We start from the raw sequence: 27,970 nt of genomic DNA, 5'->3' as shown, positions 1-27,970 counted from the left end.
ACCCGAAGCTTGCTTCACTGACGACGCCTTCGAGGAAGAGGGCCGAGGCGAGGCCGAGGCCCCCGAGGACGCCGAGGCCGAGGTCAAGGCCGGGGCCGAGGCCGAGGCCGACGTCGAGGCCTTAGGCGGCGCGTCGACGGCGAACAATTCGGCCATTCTTGCCTTACGGCGACGGAGGGCCCTGTTTTGGAAGGTAGCACAGCGATCACACGAGTCTGTCGGATGTTCGGGCCCAAGACAGACAATGCACCACCGGTGAGGGTCAGTGATGGAAAGCAACCTCTCACACCGGCTGCACTTTTTGAATCCCGTAACAGGACGGGACATCCACGAAGAAAAAGAAGAAGGCCGGGAACGTACCGACGTCCCGCGGCCACGGATTCCGGGAGCCCCCGGAGTCCAAGGAAAAACGAAAGACTTTTTTTTTTTTTTTTTAAAGGAACCGAAAAGAAAAACAGCACCGCGAACTAATTCGAAGGGAAAACAAACTAAACGCGGCAGCTAGAAGGCAAAAACACTGGAGCTCAGATCCACAGGGCTTTCTTGCTCCGCGGAAAAATTTGAACTGAGGACCACGAGGTGGGATGCGCCCTCTAGTGGGCGAGAAGGCATGCACATGCGTGGTGCAGTGTGCAAACTTGAAACTTCAATCAAGTTTGCTTGAAAAGCTGTCCGCGCCGGGGCTCCGTAGATGACGTCACCCACATGTGAGAATATCATGCCTGCTTGTCCTGGGATAACCCCCGATTTCCAATCGCTATTGCAACCCATTAAATATCATGTGTGGCAGTAACGATTGGTCCCCTTCTTGAGCAGGAAAGAACTGACTAATGAGGAGCCAGAATATTGAAGGGGCGGAGTCAGGCAATGTGCAAGTCGGGTGGAGAGAGACGAGTTGGAGGAGACCACATGGCCGACAAGCATGGCCACCGGAAAAAAATCAGACACCTGTCCCGAAGTGAACCGAACACACGGTGAAAACCCGGTAAATCGCGGTATGTAGAAGGGGATACATTTGCCTGCGGGGAAAAATCTTTTCACCGTTTTTGCGGGCGGTGAAAACTTTTGTCCCCGTGTCTGCAGTGATTTGGCTATGGAGTCTCCATAGCCCGCAGCCAAATCGCAGCCACGCCGCGGTTCCCCGCGGGGATCGCTCCCCGTTTCATTCTCTAATCTATAGCCTAAATTAGTAGCTATAACTTAAAACTACTTACAGGGAGAGGCATGGAAATTCTCTCACACAGTCTTCAAAATGCTAAATGATAAGCGACAAACTGTTGAAGGTGAACATTTAATTTGAAGACAATGCTATTTATTTTACACAGCCTCAAAACACTTCCCACAGACTGTAAGGGCTAGATCAGGGGTGTGCAACTCCGGTCCTCGAGGGCCGGAATCCAGTCGGGTTTTCAGGATTTCCCTAATGAATATGCATGAGATCTATTTGCATGCACTGATTTCAATGCTTTCATTGGGGAAATCCTGAAAACCTGACTGGATTCTGGCCCTCAAGGACCAGAGTTGCCCACCCCTGGGCTAGATGCACTAAAGATATCGACTTGATCGCTGTTGGCCTATTCTCCAGCAGTGATTGATGCACTACCAAGTTTGCATGCAAATCATTTGCATGAAAATGCAACTGATCAGTTGCTCATTGAGTAATTGACACATGCGCAGAGCCCTAACAGCAGTGAGAGGAAGCAGCCTCCTGTCACTGCAGATAGGTTTTTTTTTTGTTTTTTTTATATGGCACAGATGTTGTGTGTGTTATACATGCACAATCTGTTAAAAAAAAAAATAAAATCCCCTCCCCCCTGTGCCAGGCAGCCAACCAATCCCCCTCCCCCGAACCCCAAACAAATGGCAGGAGGGATACCCAATCCCTCCTGCCACGCAGAACACCCTCGCACCATGGCCCCCTCCCCGTGCCAGGCACCCCAGAGCCACTGCCCCCCCCCCTTCCAACCCAAAAAAATTAGCAGGAGGGATGCCTACTAGACAATGACATGGAGACAAATTTTTCCCCTTCCCCACAGGAACTCAATTTCCAGTCCCGTCCCCGTGAGTTTTTTCGCTGTTCCTATCCCATTCCTGTAAGCTCTGCCTTAACTGCACAAGCCTCGAACACTTATGATTTTAAAGTGTTTAGGCTTATGCAAATGAGGACAGAACTTGCAGGAATGGGGCAGGGACAGAAAAGAACTTGCGGGGACTGAAAGGGAAAATGATTTCCCGTGGGGATGAGGAAAAATTTGTCCCCATGTGATTCTCTAATGCCTACTCCCTCCTGCCCTCCTCCCCCTCCGAACCTTTTTAAAACATTAGAAGCAGGAAGCCTGCTCTCTGGCTCCTACTTTGGGTCTGCCTGTCTAAATGCCTTCCTGGTGCATCATGTGATGCACAGGGAGGGGTCAAAGGACCTGAATGGTTCAGACACCTAAGGCCTCTTCCAATGGGTGGGGCCATAGGTGTATGAGTCAATCAGGCACTTTCTTCTGCATCCAGGATACTGAGGGAGGAGCCTAATTGGCTTGACTAATTGGCTTGACCAATCAGGGCTTTAGGCTCCTCCCTCAGTTTACTAGATACAGAGGGAGGTGCCTGATTGACTCAGACACCTATGGCTTCACCCCTTGAGGGGACTGTTTTCAGGTTTGGTTGCACTGAATGGTGATTTAATGACCAATAAACTAATAGGTATAAAACATGTTAAAATAACATATGTGCAGACTTTGTTCCATCTATTTGTAGAAGGCAGGGGGGCGGGAGGGGGGCTGGAGAAACAGCATGGAGAGAGGGGGGTTGAAGAAACAGGGGTTGGTCACTGAATCGGCGAGGCCGATTTAAAAAAAAACAAAAAACAACAACCCACGAATCGATTTGAATCGATTCACCCGAAGTGAATTGGTGAATCAATGGCAGCAGTAGTACAAAGGGTAAGATTCACATTCAGTGTCAGAGCTCTGTGCTATGGAAAAGGTCTTTATTTCAGTAGAATAATCTTGAGTGTTTGCACACAAATTATGGTGGTAACCATCGACCCCAGCTGCTTTTCCCCAATCTCCATCGTCTCACCTGCTGAGTTGCTTTGAAGGTAAAACATGCGGACATCTGCCTGGCAGTAAATTCAGCCTGCAACTTCTGCAGCCTCTTTTCCTGTAAAACAAGAAAGGGAAACACATAAAAAATAAGACTTGGCATGGCAACAGATGGCTAAAGTAAAATTCCAGTACATTCTGCTTGGGCAATAGGAGAAAAATAAAATCAGTAGGCAATAAAACCCCCATTTAGGTTAATGGTGGAAGGTCAGAGCTAAAATTGATAGAATGAAGGCAGGCTAACTTGTCCGATTTATTTATTTTTTTTAATCTTTATTGATTTTCAAACTTCGACAGTGCAATACAATTAATTGAACATAAAATACTGCATAAAAGCACTATTAACTTTACAAGTAATACATAAAACAATCATTTTCTCCCATCCTCCTCCCAATTATTAATTCAATAAGATATATGTGATTACAATATTATACTTAAGTAATTTAAATCCTCAAAATACATTTCCCTCCCCCACCCACCCACCCTGGATGTGTAAGGAAATCTAAGAAAAGGAAAGATATGACCCTTATTGCAAGGTAACAAATGTAGTCAATGGGCTCCACACTTTATTAAATGAACTACTAAACCCCATACATTCCGCATTCATTCTCTCATATTTATATGTGGTACACACATTTGCCCACCAAAATGTGTAATTTATTCTGTCGTGGCTCTTCCAGTTACGGTGACCGCTATTATGTGGATAGCTATTCCCGTCATGATCAAGAAAAGACGTAACTTGTCCGATTTCTGTGGTGTTTACTCATAATTGTATGCATTACATGTAAAGTCAAGAGCTTACCACTTTTCTACTGCAGGGGACTAGGCTGGTATCCATCTCACACTTATTTCTATGCCATAGGTTTTCTGCTCCTTTTAAAAACTGTGCTACTGGCAGTTGCTGAGCTAATGCTTACTAGAGTAGATGAAAAAAATATAAAACTACAAAATGGTTTGATAACAGGAAGCCAAGAGGAGGTACCTGATACATCTGACAAAATGAACTCTTGTCCTTATAAAGCCGACACACTGATAAATCGGTTAACTACTCTCATCATTTTTACTGCAAAAGATACAATTTGGTCACCCCTCCCAACAAGGGAAGGAGAGGCACTCACCTTTTGTGCAATCATGTTGCAGATTTCAGGTAAGAAATCTTCACTCAGGAGCTTATACAGCTGACGCTCTTTTAGCGAGGGTCTATCCCGAAAAGCTTCTGTGACTTTCTTCCATTCCTCCTCCGTCTGACACAACAGGGACCAAGTACCCTGGCCTGGCTGTGAGCCTGTAGAACAAGACCAGCCTTATTCTTGGGGTCCACTACCACCACCACCATCGTGCCTGAAATGGTTCTATTTCACATGCCAGGCATGCCCAATAACCCTACTAGTCTCATACATTGAAGAATAAGGATCAAAGAGAGTGATCTTTTAATGGAGAAGGACTAGAAAACATGCATCTATCAGGCAATACTTCCAACAGGCTTGTTCCTAGCTCACAATTACATGATTTAAAATCCCCAAACCACATACAACTACAGAAAAGCATAAAGGATGCCACTGACGGACAAAAGCAAACACAACAATGACCCGTACACATAAATTCTGTACAGAGACGCACATAGTTTATAAATCTATAAACAGAGGTTGACACATATACACATAACAATGTATCTACATATATGCAAAAATATATGGCTCTACACTGCCACTACACTGTACAGGATAGGGTTAAACCTAGTTAGTTGCCTGATATAATAATACGTTCGAGTGCCAATAATAAAAATGGGTTTTGGACGTATTTCTAAACGACCTAGGCCTTCATAGTGCCACTGAACGACCATAGTTAAACGGGGCGTTTCAGGAGGAGTGTCGAGGGCGGGATTTGGGCGGGACGTGGGCAGACTTAGTCGTACTGCATGTATAACCGAAAGTTATACAGCACAGGATCGACGGAACTTGGATGTTGTGACTTAGACCAGGGGTATCCAACCTGTGGCCCAGTGAAGTATTTTGTGTGGCCCTGGTTGAGGGTGATGCAGTGTTTTCCTTTGCTGCCCCTGGGTGTTTACTGTCTTGCCGGCTCCCTCCTGTGTCTTACTGCAGTGTTTGCACGTTTGTGCGCCCCAGAAACATTGTTTTCGGCCAATAAGGCCCAGTGAAGCCAAAAGGTTGGACATCTCTGACTTAGACCATTTAAAACATGGTCTAAGTCACAAAAATCCACCTAATGTGACCAGATAAGTACTGCAAACACATAATACAGACCCCCACACACTACCCCAATGATCACTGACCCCCCCCACCCCCATAAAAATATTAATCACAACTTTAAAATTGTGCCTCCAGAACATCATCACCTGGCAGCCTTACATAGGAAAGCCTAGTCGTGCTGCACAGAGGCATCTTAAACCATCTCCGAGGCGTGGGTTAGGGCCCATGAAGAGGAGGACACATGCCCATAAGCCCCTGTAATCACTGCATTGATATTGAAACATGTGCACTCCCCTATACACCCCCAAAACCCTTTTTTACTGGCATATAAATGGCTCCTGCAGCCATAAGGGCTATTGGGGTGGTAGATAAGTGGTTCTAGGGGATTCTGGAGGTGGTTTGGGGGGCTCACCATGACCTATAAGGGAGCTGTAGTGAGGAGAAGACATGGCACCCTTTTTGTAAAGTTCACAGCAGTGCCCTGTAAGGTACCCCACTATTTAGGTGCCATGTCTGGGTGTTCAGTCCATCACTTTGCAGACCCCTCCCATGTCCAACTGGGCTTGTTCTAGGCATTTTTGACTTGGACGAAAAGTTGGATGAAAATGTGGTATAAAGATGGACGATTTAGCGACTTGTACAATCAGATCGACAGGACGTATACTCAGACGATTTTCAAAATGAAAAAAAAAATGTGGACGTATTTTTCGAAAATATGTCCTAAGCTGTTTGTTTTTTTTAAACTTTGGACGACTTGCCACTTAGACGAAAACGGACTTAAGACGTTCCTTTCGATTATGCCCCTCTAAATGCTTGAGATGAATTAAAATGTCTAAAAAAAAAATAAAACTACACAATGTTATATCTAATCTAACAATAAATAAAACACATACAGCCATGTTTCAACCACTGCAACCTTCCTACCTGTGTGAACAATGCCTTAGGACTGTATGTCAAACTACCACACCAGTGGCATAGTAAAGGGAGCGGGAGGCAGGAAGGGGGGGAGAGCAGTCCACCCAGGGCACCATCTAGTACTATTTTGTGGGTGGCGTGGAGTTAGCTTTGGCGGTGCCTCGTGGTGGGAATCAAATGAAGGGCGGCTACAGCCTTCTTTCTAGCTCGATAGTTTTCGGTTCGCACCCTCTGTTTGACGCGAGAGTGACACTTTCGGTTCAGCTTTTGGATAGATAGAAAGTGTTTGTAGCTTTTGCTTTGCCTGAAAACGATTAATGCAAAAGACCTGCTTGCTGGCACCCGTCCTCCTCGCCGCCCCCCCCCCCACGTAACTCTTTAACGTTTGCAGGGCGAGCAGGAACCGCAACCTGCTGCTTGCACTATCGCTGTCTCTTCCTCTGACTTCACTTCTTGGACCTGCACCTAAGAAGCGACGTAAGAAGAAGAGCCAACACTTGATATCTTTTGTGTTTCAACAGAACTTGGACTCGTTTATGAAACAGCACTTTAAGTCGTCAAAAACTTTATTTTACGGTAAAAGAATATGGGCATACTTAGATGTTTCTAAAATAATGCAGGAAAGGAGGAAACAATTCCTGTCCTTGAGGCAAGAAGCAATTCCTTGGGGGCCTCTTTCCTACTAGCTTAACCTTGTAAGTGTGTTATAAAGTATGCACAAATTAAATATGGTTGTTTTTTACTTCCTGACAAAGAAAAATGGGGAGACCTAATGATCCACAGTGAAAACAATCTACCGATGAAAACAACAACAAAAAACTGTGGATACAGATGTTCTATAGATAATTTATTATACACTGACATATAAAAACATGAAAATTCAATTAAAAAAGTGCAATGATAAAAAAATACAGTGATAAAAATCTAACCGGACCCTACACGGTCTGTGTTTCGGTGAACACGCCTTCCTCAGGGGTCCTAAAAGGAAGAAGTAATGATGATAAAGAGAAAGATAAAAAGATGGAAAGATAAGAAGTGACTGTGATGCCAATCTGGAGCATGCATATTAGTGTCTATACTCGACTGCAGGATAAAACAAGTGAGCCAAGCGTGATCATGCTATATAGAGAGGCTTGAAACATCGACAAGAGACATAAGAGGAAAAAATGTGCCAAAAAAGGCTGAAGAGAAAAAGTGCCAATTAAAAGTCATTTCTGGACCTGAAAAAGATAGCCTGAAGTTGACGCAGTAGTTAAAATTGAGATAGCAAACTTGTGCTATGCCTTTCCTTTTAATATTTCTTCTAAATCAATAAAATGTACTTAAGAACATAAGATAAGAACATAAGAAGTTGCCTCCCCTGAGGCAGACCATAGGTCCATCCTGCCCAGCGGTCCGCTCCCGCGGCGGCCCATCAGGCCCATTGCCTGAGCAATGGTCTATACCTATCTATACCCCTCAATCCCTTTTTCTTCTAGGAATCTATCCAAACCTTCTTTGAAACCATTTAAGGTTTTCTTGTCTACAACAGCCTCTGGAAGCACGTTCCATGTATCCACCACCCTCTGAGTGAAAAAGAACTTCCTAGCATTTGTTCTAAACCTGTCCCCTTTCAATTTCTCCGAGTGCCCCCTTGTGCTCGTGGTGCCCCTTAATTTGAAAAATCTGTCCCTGTCTACTTTTTCTAAGCCCTTCAGGATCTTGAAGGTTTCTATCATGTCTCCTCTAAGTGTTCGCTTCTCCAGGGAGAAAAGTCCCAACTGCTTCAATCTGTCGGTATATGGGAGATTTTCCATTCCCTTTATCAGTTTAGTTGCTCTTCTTTGTACTCCCTCTAGTACCGCCATGTCTTTCTTGAGGTACGGCGACCAGTACTGGACACAGTACTCCAGATGCGGCCGTACCATTGCACGATACAACGGCATGATGACTTCCTTCGTCCTGGTCGTAATACCCTTCTTAATGATACCCAACATTCTGTTTGCTTTCCTAGAGGCTGTGGCGCATTGCGCCGATGCCTTTAGTGATGCGTCTACCATCACTCCCAGGTCTCTCTCCAGGTTACTGACCGCTAGTGGTGTTCCCCCCATTTTGTATGTGAACATCGGGTTCTTTTTCCCCACTTGCATGACCTTGCATTTCTCCACGTTGAAGCTCATCTGCCATTTTTCGGCCCACTTTTCCAGCTGCGTTAGATCCTTTTGGATCCTTTTCTCTTAGTTTTGGGCTAACTCCCCCCACTATTAGGGGTCTAAGGAAGGAGATCCAATTAGACTTTGTAATGTGAAAGATCTATACCAAAAAATTTATTTTTCCTGTATTTCTCTGGCAAGAAGATTGTTTTTCTTGTAATGTTATTGTAAAATTATAAATAAAGGATTAAAAAAAAAAAAAAAGAGTCGACCCTGGAGCGAGCAGTAGGTTGGGGTTGTTGATCATACTGTGAATGTTAAAAAGGTATGGGGGAAGGGAAGGGGGGCAGGAGAGGGTGGGGAAGGAACAAATGGGGATGGGAAGAAGAGGGAGGGGCGCCACCGCCCCGGGTGCCTCTCTAATCTAATCTTTGTGAGTTGTACAAACTTATACAAGCTCAAGGTGATAGATCAAAGAGGAAGAGGGAAAAGGAGTAGGGGTGGGGGGGCACGGAGAAGCAAGGGGAGGGGCCTAGAAGGAGGGGGTGCTATACAGAAGCTGAAACAGTTAATTGTCAAAGAGGTGCCATTGTATTGGGCGATGGTGCGTCCGCATCTGGAGTACTGCGTCCAATTTTGGTCGCCGTACCTTAAGAAGGACATGGCGTTACTCGAGAGGGTTCAGAGGAGAGCGACGCATCTGATAAAGGGGATGGAAAACCTTTCATACGCTGAGAGATTGGAGAAACTGGGTCTTTTTTCCCTGGAGAAGAGGAGACTTAGAGGGGATATGATAGAGACTTACAAGATCATGAAGGGCATAGAGAGAGTAGAGAGGGACAGATTCTTCAAACTTTCGAATAATAAAAGAACAAGAGGGCATTCAGAAAAGTTGAAAGGGGACAGATTGTTAGGAAGTTCTTCTTTACCCAACATATGGGGACACCTGGAATGCGCTTCCAGAGAGCGTAATAGGGCAGAGTACGATACTGGGGTTCAAGAAAGGATTGGACAATTTCCTACTGGAAAAGGGGATAGAGGGGTATAGATAGAGGATTACTGCACAGGTCCTGGACCTGTTGGGCCGCCGCGTGAGCGGACTGCTGGGCACAATGGACCTCAGGTCTGACCCAGCAGAGGCATTGCTTATGTTCTTATGTTATGTAGGTGGGTCTTCAGGTTTTTCCTGAATGTGGTGTAGTTTGCCACCTTCCTGATGGTTTCTGGGAGGTCATTCCAGGTTTTTACACCCAGATAAGTTAGTATAGAGTGGAAAATTTGCTTGTAGGGGAGGTATTTTGTATATGGCACACTATTTTAATTCGTAGCAACTTACTCCTGGTGGTAACTCTCTGCAAACCGGTCAAGGTTTTCATGATATCCCTAATGAACAGGCATAAGAGTGATTTGCATTTATGCTGTCAGGAATATTGGGAAAACTTGACCTGTTTGCAGCTTTCAAGGACTGGAAGAGAATGCCACTAATTTACTGCAAAGTGGACCTCTTGGTCTAATTTTCCTTATAATGTTTTAGCTTTGGCTTCTTACCATATTTTGCTTGCAGCTCCTGCACTGCCAGTATCCCTTCAGTCTTATTGCTGAAAGAATGAAAGGAAAGAACACTGAACACATGGTTAGAATGTTCACTCTTCTATATATCAGTACACCTACTTTGCTTTATAAAATACTAGCATTACTCTAGCTATAGAGCCGATATAAGTGTGGGCACCTAAGTTCAAATGAAATGTACTACTGCTGCTCGATTCGCCGATTGACTTTGGTGAATTGATTTGAATCAATTCATTGTCTAAGAAAATTGGACTCACCCATTCAGCGATCAGCCCCCCCCCCCCCCCCCCCCAGAGAGACCTGATATACCTCAGAGGCCTCTTAAAGCAGCCACATTATTGTTGTGAATGGGCTGCTGGTGGCCTGCACCATTGGCGACTTCCCTCTGCCGCATCACTGATGATGTGGGGCAGGCCACAAGTAGCCTGTTCAGAGCGATGCCACTTCTGACCATCCACCGCTGCTTTAGGAGCCCTCTGAGGTACGTCAGGTCTCACGGTGAGAGAGTCGGTGGGGTGCTGCTGCACAAGGGGATGGGAGGGAGGGATGGAAAGCTGCTACATGGGGGATTGGGTGGGAGGGGAGGAAAGCTGCTGCTCAGGGGGATGGGAGGGGAGGAAAAAAGCTGCACTTGGAGGGGGGGAGAGAGGAAGAATTGTTAGGGTGGAGGAAAGGAAGGGAGAGAAGAGGTAGAAAGGGGTGAGAGGGAGAAATCCTGCATATGGTGGAGGATAGGGAGACATGCATGGAGAAGAGAGGGACATAGGGTGGAGGGCAGGGGGAGTTAGTGCATGTGGAGAGAGAAATGTTGCACATCATAATGGAGGGGAGGAAGGGAAAAGATGCTGCATGGGGGGGAATAGAGGGGTTTGACCCAGGGCAAGAAAGAAAGAGAAAGAGGAAGAGAGAAATGTGTATCCTGCCAGAGCTGGTGTTAGATAATGAGTGTGAGCTAGGACCTAAAAGAGAGAGGAAAAGTCTTATTTATTTTGTTTATACCATAGCGTCGGCATGGGGTTGGAGAGGGAAAAGGTGTGGGGTGGGGCAAGTGGAAAAGCTACAAAATAAACCTACCAGGACATTTGAAAAATAAACCTCAAACGCCCAATTAGGCAAGAAAAGCGAATCAAATAAAAAAATTGTTTCAATAGGCTGAATCGAATCAAAATTTTTTCCCCCCGAATCGAGCGGCACTAAAATGTATATAACTTACACACATAATTGTACACTTCACCTATGCTCTGCCCAGACACCACTCCTATGTGCACTCAATTGCAAACTTACACTTAACTAAAGAACAGAGCTCAGGTGGAATATTGGTGGATATATATACACACATGCTATTATTCTACTCAAAAGCATAAATGTTAGTTCAATCAAGTATGTGCTGCCCCCTATATCAAGTATATTATGCAGATGCTGTATTTGCTATTACATATTCCAAAAAAGTGACGAAGAAATCCAGGTATGTAAAAATAGCATCAGACTCAATCAATGGTTCTTGATTCTAGTTTTCCACAGCCTTGTTTAGTTATTAAAAGTCAGCAGGCTACACAAGTTACTCTGGTTCTTCTGACATATGCTACTACATCTGATATACATTTTTTGTACACATTCTAGATTTGGCCACAAGTAGCACGAACTGAAGTCCCCACCCCATAGAATAGGGGTCTCAAAGTCCCTCCTTGAGGGCCGCAATCCAGTCGGGTTTTCAGGATTTCCGCAATGACTATGCACGAGATCTATGTGCATGCGCTGCTTTCAATGCATATTCATTGGGGAAATCCTGAAAACCCGACTGGATTGCGGCCCTCAAGGAGGGACTTTGAGATCCCTGCCATAGAACATACACTATGGTGTCCAACAGCAGCTTGTTTGAACACAGGGCTTAATTTCTGGCAGAACAGCCCAGGATGGAATTCTGACAGCTTTTTTCTAGTTTCCAAGGAAGCAGAGCAGAGCCTACAGAGAACATTAGTCCTGGCTCCCTTCTATCCTGAGCAGTCAATTTCTGTCCACCATGCCTCCAAAGAAAGCCACATGTAGCAGAGCCAGAAGCAGTATGGATTGTCTCTGCCCCCTAAGGTTCCCAGACAAAGTCAAGATGAGCTGGAGGTATTGGAGCTCTTCATCCTTAGATCAGGACAACTACATAGCCTTAACTTCTGCAAAGTTTCACAGAACAACTGAGAAGGCTGTGAGGAAGATCAGAGAAGGACGTGGCCACCTAGAACTTAAAGCTGCAGGTGTGAACAAAGGAAGCCAAGGTTTAGACATCACTGTTGCTCCCTATGACCTTGGCCAGTCACTTTTACCTTCTATTGCTTCAGGTACAGACTTGGACTGTAATCCCTCTGGGGACAGAAAAATACCTACTGGGCCCAAAATGTAATTTGCCTTGAGCTGCTAATAAAAAAGGCTTGTGCTGGATCCAAATGATAATGCTGAACAGCTTCTGCCAACTACTGGTTGTGTTAGCTTCCTGATTCCACTGCTACTTATCTGGTAAGAGACAAGAGTGGGTGAATTAAGGTGGGGCAAGAGTAAGTAAGGGAATTGAAAGTAATGGGGAAGGTAGACAAGGAGGTGTGACTGAGGGCAAGGAAGAATGAGGGGATCAAGGGAGCTCTGGTTTGCATGGGCAGGAGAAGCAGTAAGTATGTTAGAGGTCCTGTGGTGTGTGAAAAGAGGATGGGGGACTGGAGGGACTGAGGACTGTGAAAAGATGAAAAGGGGAGTGATAAAGAAGGAAAAGGATGAGCATCAAAGTACTACTCCATTCCTTCTCTCCTTCTCCATAGAGGGAAAGATCAGGTCACTGATTCATCCTGTTTGCTGATGAGCAATTACAAATATCCATCCAGTACAATCCTACTTTGTTTATTTGAAAACATTCTGACAGTTTAATTGTGCTTCATAGAGGCGAAGGTAGGGAAGAGTACCAGATTATCTGAACACAAAGAAGAATGTGCCACAAAGACAAAGCAGAGTGGAGGGACAAGGATAGGAGGGAAGGGAATCAGATGGGCTTTAGACTATTAAGAAACCAAAGAGATTGCGGTGTGGAAAGGGAAACGAACAGGTCGCATCTTTACCTTTCATACTTCAAGGCAAGCTCTTCCAGCAGTTTTTTCCGCTTTGGTGGTCGGCCTCTCCTCTTCACAGGTTTTTCTAAAATGGTTTCTTGGCTTCTTGGTGCTCTGTTTATATAACAAAAAGTTAACAGCCATAAAAAAGAAGCCTGTGGAAAAAAATACCTCATAGATATCCAAACCAAATAAGAAATGCCAGTCAGTGGCAGGAGATCCATCTGGGAATGGGATAATAGCTCAGAATGGCAGAAAAAGGGGCTACGAGTAGAGGACAATCAATGAATATTGATAATGATACTGATGAAAGGAATGGTAATATACTCCCTTTTGATCATATACATAGAAACATGATGGCAGATAAAGGCCAAATGGCCCATCCATACTCAATTCTATGCATACTTACAATCAAGACATTATCTATACTCTCTTGAATTGATATGAGGTTTCATTAAAACAGATGCATAGATGTAATATAATATGACTTTTGTATTTTGCCATACTATGTCTGAGAGTGTGGCGCAGGGGTTAGAGCTACAGCCTCATCACCTTGTGACCCTGGGCAAGTCACTGTGTCCCCTACTGATGCTTGAGTACCCGACTAAATCCATGTAAACCATTCTGAGCTCACCTGGGAGAATGTTATAGAAAATTGAATAAACAAATAAATAAACTCCCAACATAAATGTTTCAAAGTGGATAACAAAAAATACTATGAATAAATATTGAATAAATAAGTTTTTAGATTTTAAGTGGAAGCTTGTAGATCTTGAGATAAAGATAGCTACAATTGAAAAACTTGAAAACAGATTGAGCTCTCCACAAGGAGACGGAGTTGAAAAAATATAGATGATGTCTTCTCCGATCTTCATGATTGGGGGAAAGGAACTCACTTGTCAAGCCTACTGTATCCTTTGCACTGAACAACTATTATTCATTATGACTGGAAGAGCTCTACAAATGGTGACTGGAGCATGGAAACAAGGAACTCAACCGAACAGTCACTTTTAGTTGGAAACATTGTGCCTTACCTAGAAATATGAGGTGAATTTAGCGGAAAAAGAAGGGACTATGAGAATCTTAGAATCTGGGATCCATTGAAAGACAATGTCTTGAACCTTATCATTTTATCATATTTCTTAGCTGTGGTTGTATATCTAGCGTAACACAATGTCTCTGTCAATGCTGTTAGTACTCTTTATAGGAAGGTGGGAGCTGAGATATGAGTGAGAACATAAGAATAGCCTTACTGGGTCAGACCAATGGTCCATCAAGCTCAGTAGCCCATTCGCACGGTGGCCAATCCAGGTCACTAGTACCTGGCCAAAACCCAAGGAGTATCAATATTCTATGCTACTGATTCAGGGCAAGCAGTGGCTTCCCCCATGTCTTTCTCAATAACAGACTATGGACTTTTCCTCCAGGAACTTGTCCAAACCTTTCTTAAAACCAGCTATGCTATCTGCTCTTACCACATCCTCTGGAAACGCATTCCAGAGCTTAACTAGTCTCTGAGTGAAAAAAAATTTCCGCCTATTAGTTTTAAAAGTATTTCCCTGTAGCTTCATCAAGTGTCCCCTAGTCTTTGTAATTTTTGATGGAGTGAAAAATCGATCCACTTGTACCCATTCTACTTCAATCATATCTCCCCTCACCCATCTATTTTCCAAGCTGAGGAGCCCTAACCATTTTAGTCTTTCCTCATATGAGCGGTATTCCATTCCCTTTACCATCTTGGTCGCCCTTCTATGAACCTTCTAGCGCCACTATATCTTTTATTGAGATAAGGAGACCAGAATTGAATGCAATATTCCAGATGAGGTCGCACCATGGAGCGATACAGGGGCATTATAACATTCTTAGTCTTGTTAACTATCCCTTTTTAAATAATTCCTAGCATTCTGTTTGCTTTTTTGGCCCGCCGTCGTACATTGGGTGGAAGATTTCATCATATTGTCTACGATGATACCCAGATCCTTTTCTTGGGCGATAATCCCCAAGGTGGTCCCTAGCATCCAGTAACTGTTATTCAGGTTATTCTTCTCAATGTGCATCACTGCATTTGTCCACATTAAATTTCATCTTCCATTTCGACGTCCAGTCTTCCAATTTCCTAAGGTCCACCTGCAATTTTTCACAATCTACATGCATTTTAACAACTTTGAACAGTTTAGTGTTATCTGCAAATTTAATCACCTCATTCGTCGTTCCAATTTCCAGATCATTTATAAATAAGTTAAATAGCACCGGTCCCCGTACAGACCCCTGCGGCACTCCACTGTTTACTCTCCTCCATTGAAAAAAATGACCATTTAACCCTACCCTCTATTTTCTAACCAATAACCAATTCCTAATCCACAACTGAACTTTGCCACCTATCCCATGCCAGTTTAATTTTCTCAGGAACCTCTCGTGAGTAACTTTATCAAAAGCTTTCTGAAAATCTAGATACACTATATCAACCGGCTCCCCTTTAGCCACATGTTTATTCACACCTTCAAAGAAGTCAAGCAAATTTGAGAGGCAAGATCTCCCTCAGCTGAACCCATGCTGACTCCGTCTCATTAAATCATGTTTGTCTACATGTTCCATGATTTTATTTTTTATAATTGTTTCCACCATTTTGCCCAGCACTGAAGTGAGGCTTAGCGGTCTGTAATTTCCCAGATCTCCAACATTGGCCACCCTCCAATCTTCAGGTACTACAGACGATTTTAGGGACAGGCTACAGATCACTAACAGCAGGTCAGCAATTTCATGTTTGAGTTCTTTTAGTACCTTCTGGTCCTGGCGATTTATCACTTTTTAACTTGTCGATTTGGCTTAGTACATCTTCTAAATTCACTGAGATATCTTTCAGTTCCTCCGCATCATCACCCTTGAAATCCATTTCTGGTTCAGGCAGATCTCTTACATTAGGGGTGCCCAAATGATCGATCGCAATCTACCAGTAGATCGCAAAGGCAATGTGACCTCAGTCAGGGCTGGCCCAACCATTACACAATACTAGGCTGTTGCCTAGAGTAGTAGTATCAAGGGGAGTAGCAAAAAGCAGCTGCAGTCAAAACGGAACAAAGAAAGCAATGTTACTTACCGTAACAGTTGTTATCCAGGGACAGCAGGCAGCTATTCTCACTAGTGGGTGATGTCATCCGACAGAGCCCCGATACGGACATCTTGCAAGCATGTCTTGCTTGAAGAAACTCAGAAGTTTCGAGATGCCCGCACCGCGCATGCGCCAGTGCCTTCCCGCCCGATGTACCGGGCGGGTCTCCTCAGTTCAGGTAGCTAGCCTGAGAAGCCAACCCAGGGGAGGTGGGTGGGACGTGAGAATAGCTGCCTGCTGTCCCTGGATAACAACTGTTACGGTAAGTAACATTGCTTTATCCCAGGACAAGCAGGCAGGTATTCTCACTAGTGGGTGACCTCCAAGCTAACCCCAATGGGATGGTGGGAGAGTTGGCAACTTAAGAGAACAAATTTTGTAACACTGTTTGGCCAAACTGTCCATCCCGTCTGGAGAAAGTATCCAGACAGTAATGAGAGGTGAATGTATGAACCGAGGACCAAGTGGCAGCCTTACAAATCTCCTCAATCGGTGTCGATCTGAGGAAGGCAACAGAGGCTGCCATTGCTCTGACCTTATGGGCTGTGACCTTACAGGGAAGGGATAATCCAGCCTGGGCATAGCAGGAAGAGATACAAGCCGCCATCCAGTTAGAGATGGTGCGCTTCGATACAGGTCGTCCCAACTTGTTTGGATCAAAGGAGACGAAAAGTTGAGGAGCAGTTCTGTGTGGCTTTGTGCGATCCAAGTAGAAAGCTAGAGCACGTTTACAGTCCAGAGTGTGCAAAGCAGATTCCCCAGGATGAGAATGAGGCTTTGGAAAGAACACTGGAAGCACGATGGATTGGTTGATGTGAAATTCAGAGACCACTTTAGGCAAGAATTTTGGATGAGTACGAAGGACCACCTTGTCATGATGGAACACAGTGAACGGTGGATCCGCTACCAGGGCCTGAAGCTCGCTGACCCGGCGAGCTGACGTGAGGGCCACCAGGAAAACCACCTTCCAGGTGAGAAACTTAAGTGGAGCCTTGTTGAGAGGTTCAAACGGAGGCTTCATAAGATGAGACAAGACAACATTGAGATCCCAAACCACAGGAGGAGGTTTGATAGGAGGGTTGACATGGAAAAGTCCTTTCATAAATCTGGAAACCACAGGATGAGCAGACAAAGGTTTCCCCTGTAGAGGCTGATGGAAAGCCGCAATAGCACTCAGGTGGACTCGTATAGAGGTAGACTTGAGACCAGACTGAGACAGGTGTAGAAGATAGTCCAATACAGAAGATAGGGAAGCTCGCTGAGGTTCCGTGGCATTGGAAATACACCAGGAAGAGAATCTAGTCCATTTTTGGGAATAGCATTGTCGAGTAGCAGGCTTCCTGGAAGCCTCCAAGACCTCCCTCACTGCTTGAGAGAACTGGTGAGGAGTTATGTTGAAAGGAACCAAGCTGTCAGGTGGAGAGACTGCAGGTTGGGATGAAGTAGTGAACCTTGATGTTGAGAAAGTAGTGAAGGAAACACTGGAAGAAGTACTGGCTCCCTGCTGCACAGTTGAAGTAGAAGGGAGTACCAAGGTTGTCTGGGCCACCGAGGAGCAATCAGAATCATGGTGGCATGGTCTGATCTCAACTTGACCAGAGTCTTCTGAATGAGAGGAAAGGGAGGAAACGCATATAGGAAGCGATTTCCCCATTCCAGTAGAAAGGCGTCTGCCTCGAGGCGGAGAGGAGTGTAGATCCTGGAGCAAAACTGAGGCAGTTTGAAGTTGTGGGGGGCTGCAAAGAGGTCTATCTGAGGCGTTCCCCACTGAGCAAAGATCTGATGAAGGGGTTTGGAATGGAGCGTCCATTCGTGAGGTTGGAGAAGACGACTCAATTTGTCTGCTAAGACATTGTCTTTCCCCTGAATGTAGACAGCTCTGAGGAAGGTGTTGTGACGAACCGCCCAATCCCATACTCGAAGAGCTTCCTGACAAAGAGGGGCCGAGCCCGTGCCCCCTTGTTTGTTGACATAATACATGGCGACCTGATTGTCTGTGCGAATAAGGACCATCATGTCGTGAAGCAGATGCTGAAAAGCTTGGAGAGCATTGAAGATGGCTCTGAGCTCCAGAAGATTGATTTGATGGAGTCGTTCCGCACTGGTCCAGAACCCCTGAGTGCGAAGACCATCCAGATGAGCCCCCCATGCATAGTTCGATGAATCGGTTGTGAGAACTTTCTGGTGGGGAGGAGAGTGAAACAGCAAACCTCTGGATAGATTCAAAGAGGTCATCCACCAGAGAAGAGACTGCCGTAGAGCAGGAGTGACGACAATGTGACGGGACAACGGGTCGGACACCTGAGTCCACTGAGATGCCAGGGTCCATTGAGGAATCCTGAGATGTAGTCTGGCAAAAGGCGTCACATGAACTGTAGATGCCATGTGGCCCAAGAGGACCATCATGTGTCTCGCCGAGATGGACGGGCGAGAAGACACCGACTGGCAGAGCAGAAGGAGAGCATCCATGCGTTGAGGAGGAAGGAATGCTCGCAGTTGAATGGTATCCAGAACTGCCCCGATAAAGGGAAGAGACTGGGTGGGCTGAAGATGTGACTTGGGGAAGTTGATCTCGAAGCCCAAACTCTGCAGGAAACAAATTGTAGTCAAGGTTGCCGAAATGACCCCTGGAGCCGACGGTGCCTTGATGAGCCAGTCGTCGAGGATGGAAACACCTGAAGACCCATGGACCGGAGTGCAGCGGCCACCACCACCAGACACTTTGTGAAGACTCTGGGAGACGAGGACAGGCCGAATGGAAGCACTCGATACTGCAGATGTAGATGTCCCACCCGAAATCTGAGAAACTTGCGGGAGGCCGGATGAATCGGGATGTGAGTGTAGGCCTCCTTGAGGTCCAGAGAGCATAACCAATCGTTCTGCTCGAGGAGGGGATAGAGAGAGGCAAGGGTCAGCATACGGAACCGCTCCTTGACCAAAAACTTGTTGAGGACTCGAAGGTCCAAAATTGGACGCAGATCGCCCGTCTTCTTTGGGACCAGGAAATACCGGGAGTAAAACCCTCGGTTTTGCTGATCCAACGGAACCGGTTCGACGGCCCGAAGCCGAAGTAAAGACTGAGCCTCCTGGAGAAGAAGAGCGGTCTGCGTTAAGTTGGAAGGATACTCTCTTGGAGGGTGGTCCGGGGGGACCCGATGGAAATGAAGAGAGTATCCCTCTCTTACGATGGTAAGGACCCAAAGGTCCGTGGTGAGTGACTCCCATCGATGATAAAAATGATGGAGTCGACCCCCTATGGGAAAAACAGGGGAAGACAGAACGTCGGTTATGCTCCCTGGAAGAGAGTCAAAAAGGCTGAGGAGCCTTGGGTGCAGCCGGCATCTGAGGCTTCTGTTGAGTCTTCTGTGGAGGCTGCCTCTTCGCAGGCTGTCTCGCAGGAGGAGTCTGCCTCGGTTGATAACGCCTCTGGTAGATTTGAGGCGGTCTAGAAGGGCGAGACTGCTGAGGCTTCGGCTTAGGTCGCAGAATAGACTGAAAAGACTTCTCATGGTCCGAAAGCTTTTTAGTAACAGTCTCGATAGACTCATCGAACAGATCCGCTCCCGCACAAGGCACATTAGCAAGTCTGTCTTGGAGGTTCGGATCCATATCAATAGTGCGAAGCCAGGCCAGACGACGCATAGCGACCGAACAGGCCGCAGCACGTGCCGAGAGCTCGAAGGCATCGTAGGAGGATTGCATCAGCTGCAGCCGCAACTGGGACAGGGTCGCCACCACCTCCTCAAACTGGAAACGAGCCTGAGCATCGATGAAAGGGATGAACTTGCGGAGCACCGGCAAGAAGAAATCCAAATATGAAGAAAAGAAAAAATTGTAATTGAGCACTCGAGTCGCCATCATCGAGTTTTGGTAGATACGTCTACCAAACTTGTCCATCGTTCTCCCCTCCCTGCCCGGAGGCACGGAAGCGTAGACCTGGGAAGGGTGAGAACGCTTGAGAGAAGACTCGACCAGAAGGGACTGATGAGAAAGTTGAGCCCCTTCAAACCCCTTATGGTGTACGATGCGGTATCGAGCATCCAGCTTACTGGGAACTGCAGGTATGGAATACGGTGTCTCAAAACAGCGCATGAAAGTCTGGTCCAGCAGTTTATGCAGAGGAAGCCGAAGAGTCTCCGCCGGAGGGTGAGGCAAATGCATGGTGTCCAAATACTCTTTAGAATATTTAGATCCAGTGTCCAAAGTCACATCCAAGTCATCCGCCATCTGTCGGAGAAAGGATGAGAAAGACAGTTGGTCTGCCAAGGCCGGCCGACGAGACGGACTAGACGAAGTGGAAGCTTCCGGGTCCAGGGAGAGCTGAGACCGGCATGGAGAATAGGAGGTAGATGGTTCCTCATACTCTGGTCCCTCCGGCTGGGATACATCCGACGAAGAGTATCCTAAACGCTGTATCTTTTTCTGCGGAGACACCTCCGAATGGCGTGAGGAGTGCCGAGAAGAGTGCCGAGATCGATGCCCCTCCCGGTGACGGGACGGGGAACGAGATCCTCTATGCATCGATCGATCCTTCGAAGCCTCAAAGGAATGGATAGGGCTCGATGCCGTGGATCGCAGAGGTGGCAGAGATGCGGACTCACGCAGCGCCACCCATGTCTGGTAAGGAGTGCGGAAGAACTCCTCCTGCGATGCAGTATGCCCAGGACTCCGATTATCAGGGGTCGCCCTAGCACCCTGTTGTCGTGGAGGAGTGATGGGCTCTAAAGGCGGCATCTCAGGAAGGGAAGCCCTTCTGGAGGATTCCGCCGCCCTCCGCCGATCCCCCTCGTCGAGCAGCGAGATCAAACGACGAGGAGGAGGGGGAGGGGGCGGACCGCCCCCTGAAACCGGGGCTGGAATGTCACCCTGAATGTTGGCAATAAGCCGGGGTCCCATAGTGTGCATAAGCTCGACAAACTGAGCTTCTAGCAGGGATCGAAGCGAAGCCGATATGGAGGGATCCGCACCGAAAGGGGGTCCTCCTGCACGGTCTTCGCGGTCTTTCGTGGCCAAGTGCTTCTGCTTGCTAGCTTTAGGCACTTTGATGACCACGGGAGGGACAGTGGAAGGCGGTACCTGAACCGAGGAGACGGAGGCAGGCGCCGATGCTGAACTCGATGCCGAAGCCGGTGCAAACGATGCTGGCTTCACGATGCTGGATGCAGGAGTCGTCGATGCTGGTTTCGAACGAACCGGCGAAACCTCAGCAGACGTAGAAGCAGACAGGTCCTTGGCAGTCTCCATCTTGAACATCGACTCCCAAAGCAAGCAACGCCTCTTAAACGAGCGCGCAGTGAGCGTGGAACAAGGCCGGCACGATTTCGGAACGTGTTCTGGACCAAGACACTGCAGGCAGCGTCGATGCGGGTCCGTTAACGAAATCGCACGCTGGCACTTGCTGCACTTTTTAAAACCGGTGATTGGCCGGGACATAGGCCGGAAAATCGACGCTGCAAGGTCGAAGGCGCTAGGCCGCAGCCACGAGGCCGGCCCGGCCGAACTGCCGGAAGAAATAATTTTAACTTTTTTTTTTTTTTTTTAGAAAAATAAAATAAAAGTGAAAGAAATTCAAAGAAATAAACAAAAACGCGGGTAAAGAAGGCAAAAAACTGAAATTCAGTCAGCGCAGAATGAAGAGAAACTTCTCAGCTCCGCGGAAAGAAAAGAACTGAGGAGACACGCCCGGTACATCGGGCGGGAAGGCACTGGCGCATGCGCGGTGCGGGCATCTCGAAACTTCTGAGTTTCTTCAAGCAAGACATGCTTGCAAGATGTCCGTATCGAGGCTCTGTCGGATGACATCACCCACTAGTGAGAATACCTGCCTGCTTGTCCTGGGATAACCATAAGTGCCTACTTTTACCTGCAAAACAAAGCATGTTATACAAAGCATAGTAAATGATGCCAATAAAGACTCATATGGCCCATCTAGTCCACCCAATAAAGCAGCTAAAATTGTACCTCCTCTATGCCCTTAAATGTGAAGGCCATTTAAGTTTTGCTTTAATTGTATCTTCTTTCTATTTCGCAAGCAACTGAAAACTTGGCTCTTCTCTAACATGTAATTCTATTTTCCCCCTTACTCTTTCATTTTATATATAAGCTCATGTAAACCTTTTCCTTTCTCTTCTTATATTTTAAGTTCTCGTAAACCGTGCCGAGCTCCACTTCCGTGGAGAGGCTGCGGTATATAAACTTAAGGTTTAGTTTAGTTTAAAGGAATCCTCTGTGTCTATCCCAGAGTTATGCTTTTTTGTAGAATTTAATTATCAAGTCTTGGAGGGGGAGGCAATGGCTTAGGACCTGAAAACTGAGGGGTATAAGGCATAAGACTGAAGGTTTGCCTAGGGTGCCCAATACTTTTGCACTGGCCCTGACATCAGCACAAGTGTATTTTGTGTGTCCACCCTCAGTGCAAGATATAGTATAAGTTGATGGTTCTTTGAGCTTGTATGACTATTGGTACCTACTATTTTGCTTTAACTGCAACTGCTCTTTGCTTTATCCTAGAAGCTGCTGCCCTAATCAGTCACCTAGTCTGCCTAATGGTTAAATCAGCCTTGGACTAAGATGCCTTTGGACTGCACTTTTCTGAGTTAGGTTACAGCCATCACAGTAAAATAGTGTCTGGTCTCCCTCTCTCACCTGGCATGAAACAATGTATGAGCTTGATTTCTACAGTACCCCAAATCAAAGCAGGTACAGTATGTGAAATCCAGGAATAGAAAGTTGTGTTTTCTAAATGGCAATGCCATTAGTTCAAGATTTATTCTTAACAAAAATGGACTTTCAAAGGCAATTCTGAATCTTCTTATTCATACCCTTATTTCTCATTTCCTACAGGGAACAGCTGAGGATTGTACTAAACTCTTTGTTTTATCTCTGCATGTATTTATTGTTGCGGCTACTGGCTGCTGGAAAATAATCCTTTACCCTTCCAAGCTCTGCTCTCCTTTTATTTTGTCCCAGGAGGGTTCTTCCTTGTATAACCGTGTTCCATAAAAGTACCAGTAGAGGGAGCCGCTAGCATCCTCTCCCAGTGGTTCCACGCGGAGGCTGTCTGCATCCAAGCCCTGTATGAAATACAAAGAAAGCGTCTCCAAAAACAAGTACAACACAGTTCTTATCAACACTCACACTTTGACTGCTAGTTGCACATTTTGAGTTAAAGTGCATTTGTTCAATTCTATCTGAAAACAGACTAGGCACATTTCAAACATCTTGGAGAACTGTTAAAATAAGGACAGTTCATTTACATTCCCTATATCAGTGTTTCTCAACTTGGTCCTGGAGTACCTCCTTGCCAGTCAGGTTTTCAGCATATCCACAATGAATATGCATAAACTTGACTTGCATACACTGCCTCCATTATATGCAAATGTCTTTCATGCATACTCATTGTGGATATCCTGAAAACCTGACTAATAAGGGGATACTCCAGAACTGAGTTGAGAAACACTGCCCTATATAACTATATAGACATATAGCTATCCTGGTCTAAAGGTTCAGAAAATCAGTAACAACCTAAACTATTTAACAATTTCTATTAAGGAAACCAGCTTTTTCCACACTGAATTCCTCAGGGGACTAGCAAGAAGTCCATTCTATCCCTAGCTGACCATGTGTTCATTAGAATATATAATTTGGAGGTGGGGGGGGTGGGGGGGAGAGGAGAAAGGAGCAAATCAATTGATGCCTTTCATGTTGTATGTTTAAATGTATTATTTATCTTAATAAATGTGATTCTGTGAAAAGGTGACTACACAGCAGATCCAAAATGTTGGAAATGGTCTATTTTTCATGTCATTAGCAGTCTCAAAAAGATATATGCTGAACTTCTATAACTTAGGGATTTTTTCACATAAAAGGATGGGGTTTGGACTTTTGTAGTACAAATAGACCAATATCCAATAGAACTAAATAAAAAAAAGGCCAAATGTGTTTTACAAACTGTTCTGTACTTTTCCTTCTAGGCTTCTATGCACAAGACCTAAATCCAATCTTAGACAAAGCAGAGATAAGCTATTGGGTACAGTACCTTCAGGAGGTCAAAGACATCATCAGCATCCAGTCGGTAATCACACAGACGATGTAGGAGCTCTACCCTCGTGCGCAATGGCAGATCCCGAAAGTGGGCATTCCTCAGGGGATTTGGTTTCCCTTCCTCCAATTCCCATCTGTAGTTGATGATATCCTCCAGGTAGATGTGGAAAGACTGCGGTCTAGTTTCAAGGAGCAGAATGAGTATGTGCATTAGCAAAGTCATTTACAAAGGGTGCATCATTATACTGGCTAGGCAAATACATTTGTAGGCAAAATAGTAGCAGTCCAATACCCACCAGTAATTTTATCACAGTCACTGATTGCAGTAGGTTCATCTCTTAGAACAATGGGTTCCAATCAGTACTGCTGCATTTGCTCACTGGCTAATTCCTATCCCTACCAATCTGCTATACTAATTAGTTTTAGACAGTGCTTTTTTTCTAGGAAAAAAGGTGCTGGTACCCATGCAGAGTCAACCTTAGGGTGTGGGTTAACTATCCATGGATCTGTTCCTACAGTAGTCACACTTTTGTCATCAGCCAAGCAACATATAAAAAAAATGGCAGCACTGCAAATATTATACCAGTCTTGTTGGAAAAACAGAATAAACAGGATTTTCTACACCAAAACTACACAGCAGCAGAATACCTCACCTCTGTCACATATACAAAGAACAAAGATATTATATGGCTTTAAAACACCAATTCTCAGTTCCATGGACAACTAAGAACTGATAGCCCCGTGAGCCGACGTCAGGCAGGAAAGCACCAGCATGTGTGCGGTATAGGCACGGCCTAAAAAATTTAAAGTGACAGCGCACTTGGTAGCATCCATACTGGATTCCGTGAATGGCGGCCACCCATATGTGAGAATATAATGCCTGCTTGTCCTTGGAGAACACCAATAAACACTGGAAGTAAAATCACTTGCTGCTAAGGCCTGGTATGGAGTGAAGCTGAGATCAAATTGATGCTATAAAAAGCAAATCTACATGAAAGATCCAGGCCATTCAGGGACAAACTGAGCCAGTTCTGGTTTTACCCTAAATGCATACAATGGGAGTAAAACCAATACTAGTTCAGGTGGCCTCTGATGACCTGGAGCTGACTGGAAATTCATAAGCTTTAAGATTATAGAAGCAGTTACATCTGAAAACAAGCAAATGTTTTAGGGTTGTAGGGCTGCCTAGTCCAAACACGAATGACAAAACCTTCCCAAAGCACAAACTGTGTTTGTAAGCCTATCAAGCAGAAAATGGTGGCACCTAAAAAAAAAAAAATAAATAAAAAATCCCAAACCATTTTAAGGCGGTGTAGTCGTAAGTGTATGGAGCCATATGACACAGAATAACTCTACTTGCAAGGTGGCTGCCTCTGAATCTGAGGGTCGCAGCTTGTGTGTGACGGAAAAAGAAAAACATAGGCTCTGAGATTTTCATTGAGAAATTAATAGGATGGATACAAGACATTTTTGAAAGGTTGGGAAAAAAGATGCCTGTACTCCATACCAGAGCATACCAGCTGGACCGGATGGTATACATCACAGAGATCTGATAGAATTGAAAAATGAACTTGCAGAGCTATTGTTAGTAATTTCTTATTTTTCTTTACAGTTCAGCATGGTTCCAGAAGACTGAAGGGTGGCCAATGTAACACTAATTAAATAGGGTTCTAGAGGTGATCTGGGAAATTATAGAACAATGAATCCCACATTGGTGCTGGACAGAAAGGTAGAGACTTGTATAAAGAGCAAAAAAAAAAAAAAAAAAAAGCCAGGAGAGCACATTTACTTCATCATACTTTGTCTTTTGTTTTCTGGGTAGCAGTGATGCACCCATGTCTCGTCACCTGTGACAATTCTCTCCAGAATACTCGGATCTTCTTAATACAGTCTCAGGAACTGGGTCGCAACCCCATGTTGTTGCTTGTGCAGATCAGTAAGCTGTTTAAGGACTCATCATGTGCAGACTTTCCTGTATCCAAGTCATCATGTATTATGGTAAAATGCAGATTCATAGCTGATATCCAAATTTGCAGCCAACTGAGACACCGTTATCTGTTGGTCTTCTCTAATCAAGGCATCTGCCCTGTTAATGTGCTCTTGTGTGTGCGATGTTGATGGGAGACCAGAATCATCGTCAGTTACATCTGTTCTTCCCGCTTTAAACCTTTTTACCCACTCATAAACCTTTCATTGATTCATGGTGCCACGTCCATACTGAGTCAATATTGGACATGGCACCATGGTGAATTTCCACTGTTTCACTCCCTCTGCCCAAAGAACGTGCACTACAGCACATTGTTCTTCGATGGCGCAATCTTGGAATTGAGTGTCTACGTTTCTGACCTCCTGGCTACCACACGACTAAAGGCCGAGCACTGCACTGTGCATGGACAAACTAACCAACAAAAAGAAGACCCAATATTCCACATTGAGAGCAATCCAAACGATGAGAACCAGAAACTGTGGATGTTCTGAAAGATGATTTATTATTCACTCATCACAATAAAATTATAAAATACAAAGAATAAAATCAAGTTAATAGGACAATCGCTTTGTACAATTTATGCAACAAATCAAACACTGGAGAAAGCTCAAGGAATTCTTTCCAACCTCTGTATCTGGACATCTGTGCTTTCTGTGTCTCTTTTTGACCTAGAAGGGAGATGGTTGGGCTGGTTTGAATAGAGGGATATTTAAACATTCCTTAGTTTATAAAGAACAATAAAATAAAACAAAGTGTTATAATATATCTAACCATTAGCTGTCATTTAAGACATTTCAAAAGAATGGCATTTACATTTTCTATGTTTTTTCTAAGCTTTAACCATAGTGGTGCCAATATTTATTTATTTATTTAAAAAAATGTCTTACCTGCCTATACCTAGGTGGTTTACAAAAACACAATCTTAATATTAAAACATGCATTCAATCATATACAATAATTTCTTCCATAAAACAAATACTTTCTCTCTATCTACATATAATAATACCAATATTCTCATGAATTTCCAATAATCATTAATTTAAATGCCTCCACAAATAAAGTGGTTTTCGGTACGTTCTTAAATTTTTGTAAGTCTAAGAAGTCTAAGAGTGCTCTTAACAGTTCTATCAGTCTATTCCATAAGTCACCCCTGCTAATGAGATTGCAGATGCACTTGTGCTTTCATAATGTACTTCTGGAAATTTCATTAATGACAGTCGTATCGCCTCCCTCTGACCTTAAAGGGCTAGATTCACTATAGAGAACAACTCAATCGCTGCTGGCCGATTCTCTAGCCAATTTTCCAACAGCAATTGATTCACTATCAAGTTTGCATGCAAATGATTTTCACAGAGGTGAATATCATTTGCATGCAAACCCACTGACTCAATCAATCGCTCAGTGAGTGATTGACACATGCTCAGAGCCCTAACAGTAGTGACAGGGGAAGCAGCCTCTTGTCACTGCTGTCAGGGCTTCTGCTTTTTTTAATGGAACAGATGTTCTGTATGATTTAAACACGCACCATCTGTCCCATTAAAAATGTTCCCCCCCCCCCGAGCCACCGTTCACCACCCCCGAACCCCAAAAAGATGACAGGAAGGAAGCCCACTCCCTCTTGCCAGGAAAAATCTCCCCCCCTTGAAAAAAAAGGCAGGAGGGATGTCCACTCCCTCTTGTCAGGAAAGACCTCCCCCCTCCCCCCAAAGAAAAATGCAGAAGGGATGCACACTTCCTCCTGCCACCAGAGGCCCCCTCCCCCTCCAGGCTCCCGTGCCTTAAAGTTGGTTGCAGGAGGTACTGAAAACACCTCCTGCT

General features: G+C 45.1%; 1 protein-coding gene across 3 annotated transcripts in view; it reads right to left on the bottom strand.

The window, feature by feature from the left end:
• Nucleotides 1–27,970, bottom strand: part of LOC117364093 (cat eye syndrome critical region protein 2) — a 321,538-nt gene that overhangs the window by 77,340 nt on the left and 216,228 nt on the right. For all 3 annotated transcript variants that reach the window (XM_033952931.1, XM_033952929.1, XM_033952930.1), the window contains exons 3-8: nucleotides 24,161–24,344; nucleotides 23,056–23,195; nucleotides 13,023–13,127; nucleotides 9,907–9,956; nucleotides 4,217–4,383; nucleotides 3,076–3,156 (exon numbers count right to left, since the gene is read on the bottom strand). In XM_033952931.1, the coding sequence (XP_033808822.1) occupies nucleotides 3,076–3,156; nucleotides 4,217–4,383; nucleotides 9,907–9,956; nucleotides 13,023–13,127; nucleotides 23,056–23,195; nucleotides 24,161–24,344 (727 nt within the window). The remainder of the gene's footprint in view (nucleotides 1–3,075; nucleotides 3,157–4,216; nucleotides 4,384–9,906; nucleotides 9,957–13,022; nucleotides 13,128–23,055; nucleotides 23,196–24,160; nucleotides 24,345–27,970) is intronic.

The sequence above is a fragment of the Geotrypetes seraphini genome, chromosome 7 (genome assembly GCF_902459505.1).
Source record: "Geotrypetes seraphini chromosome 7, aGeoSer1.1, whole genome shotgun sequence".
NCBI classification, from domain to species: domain Eukaryota; kingdom Metazoa; phylum Chordata; class Amphibia; order Gymnophiona; family Dermophiidae; genus Geotrypetes; species Geotrypetes seraphini.
This window is presented reverse-complemented; position numbering and strand designations above follow the sequence as displayed.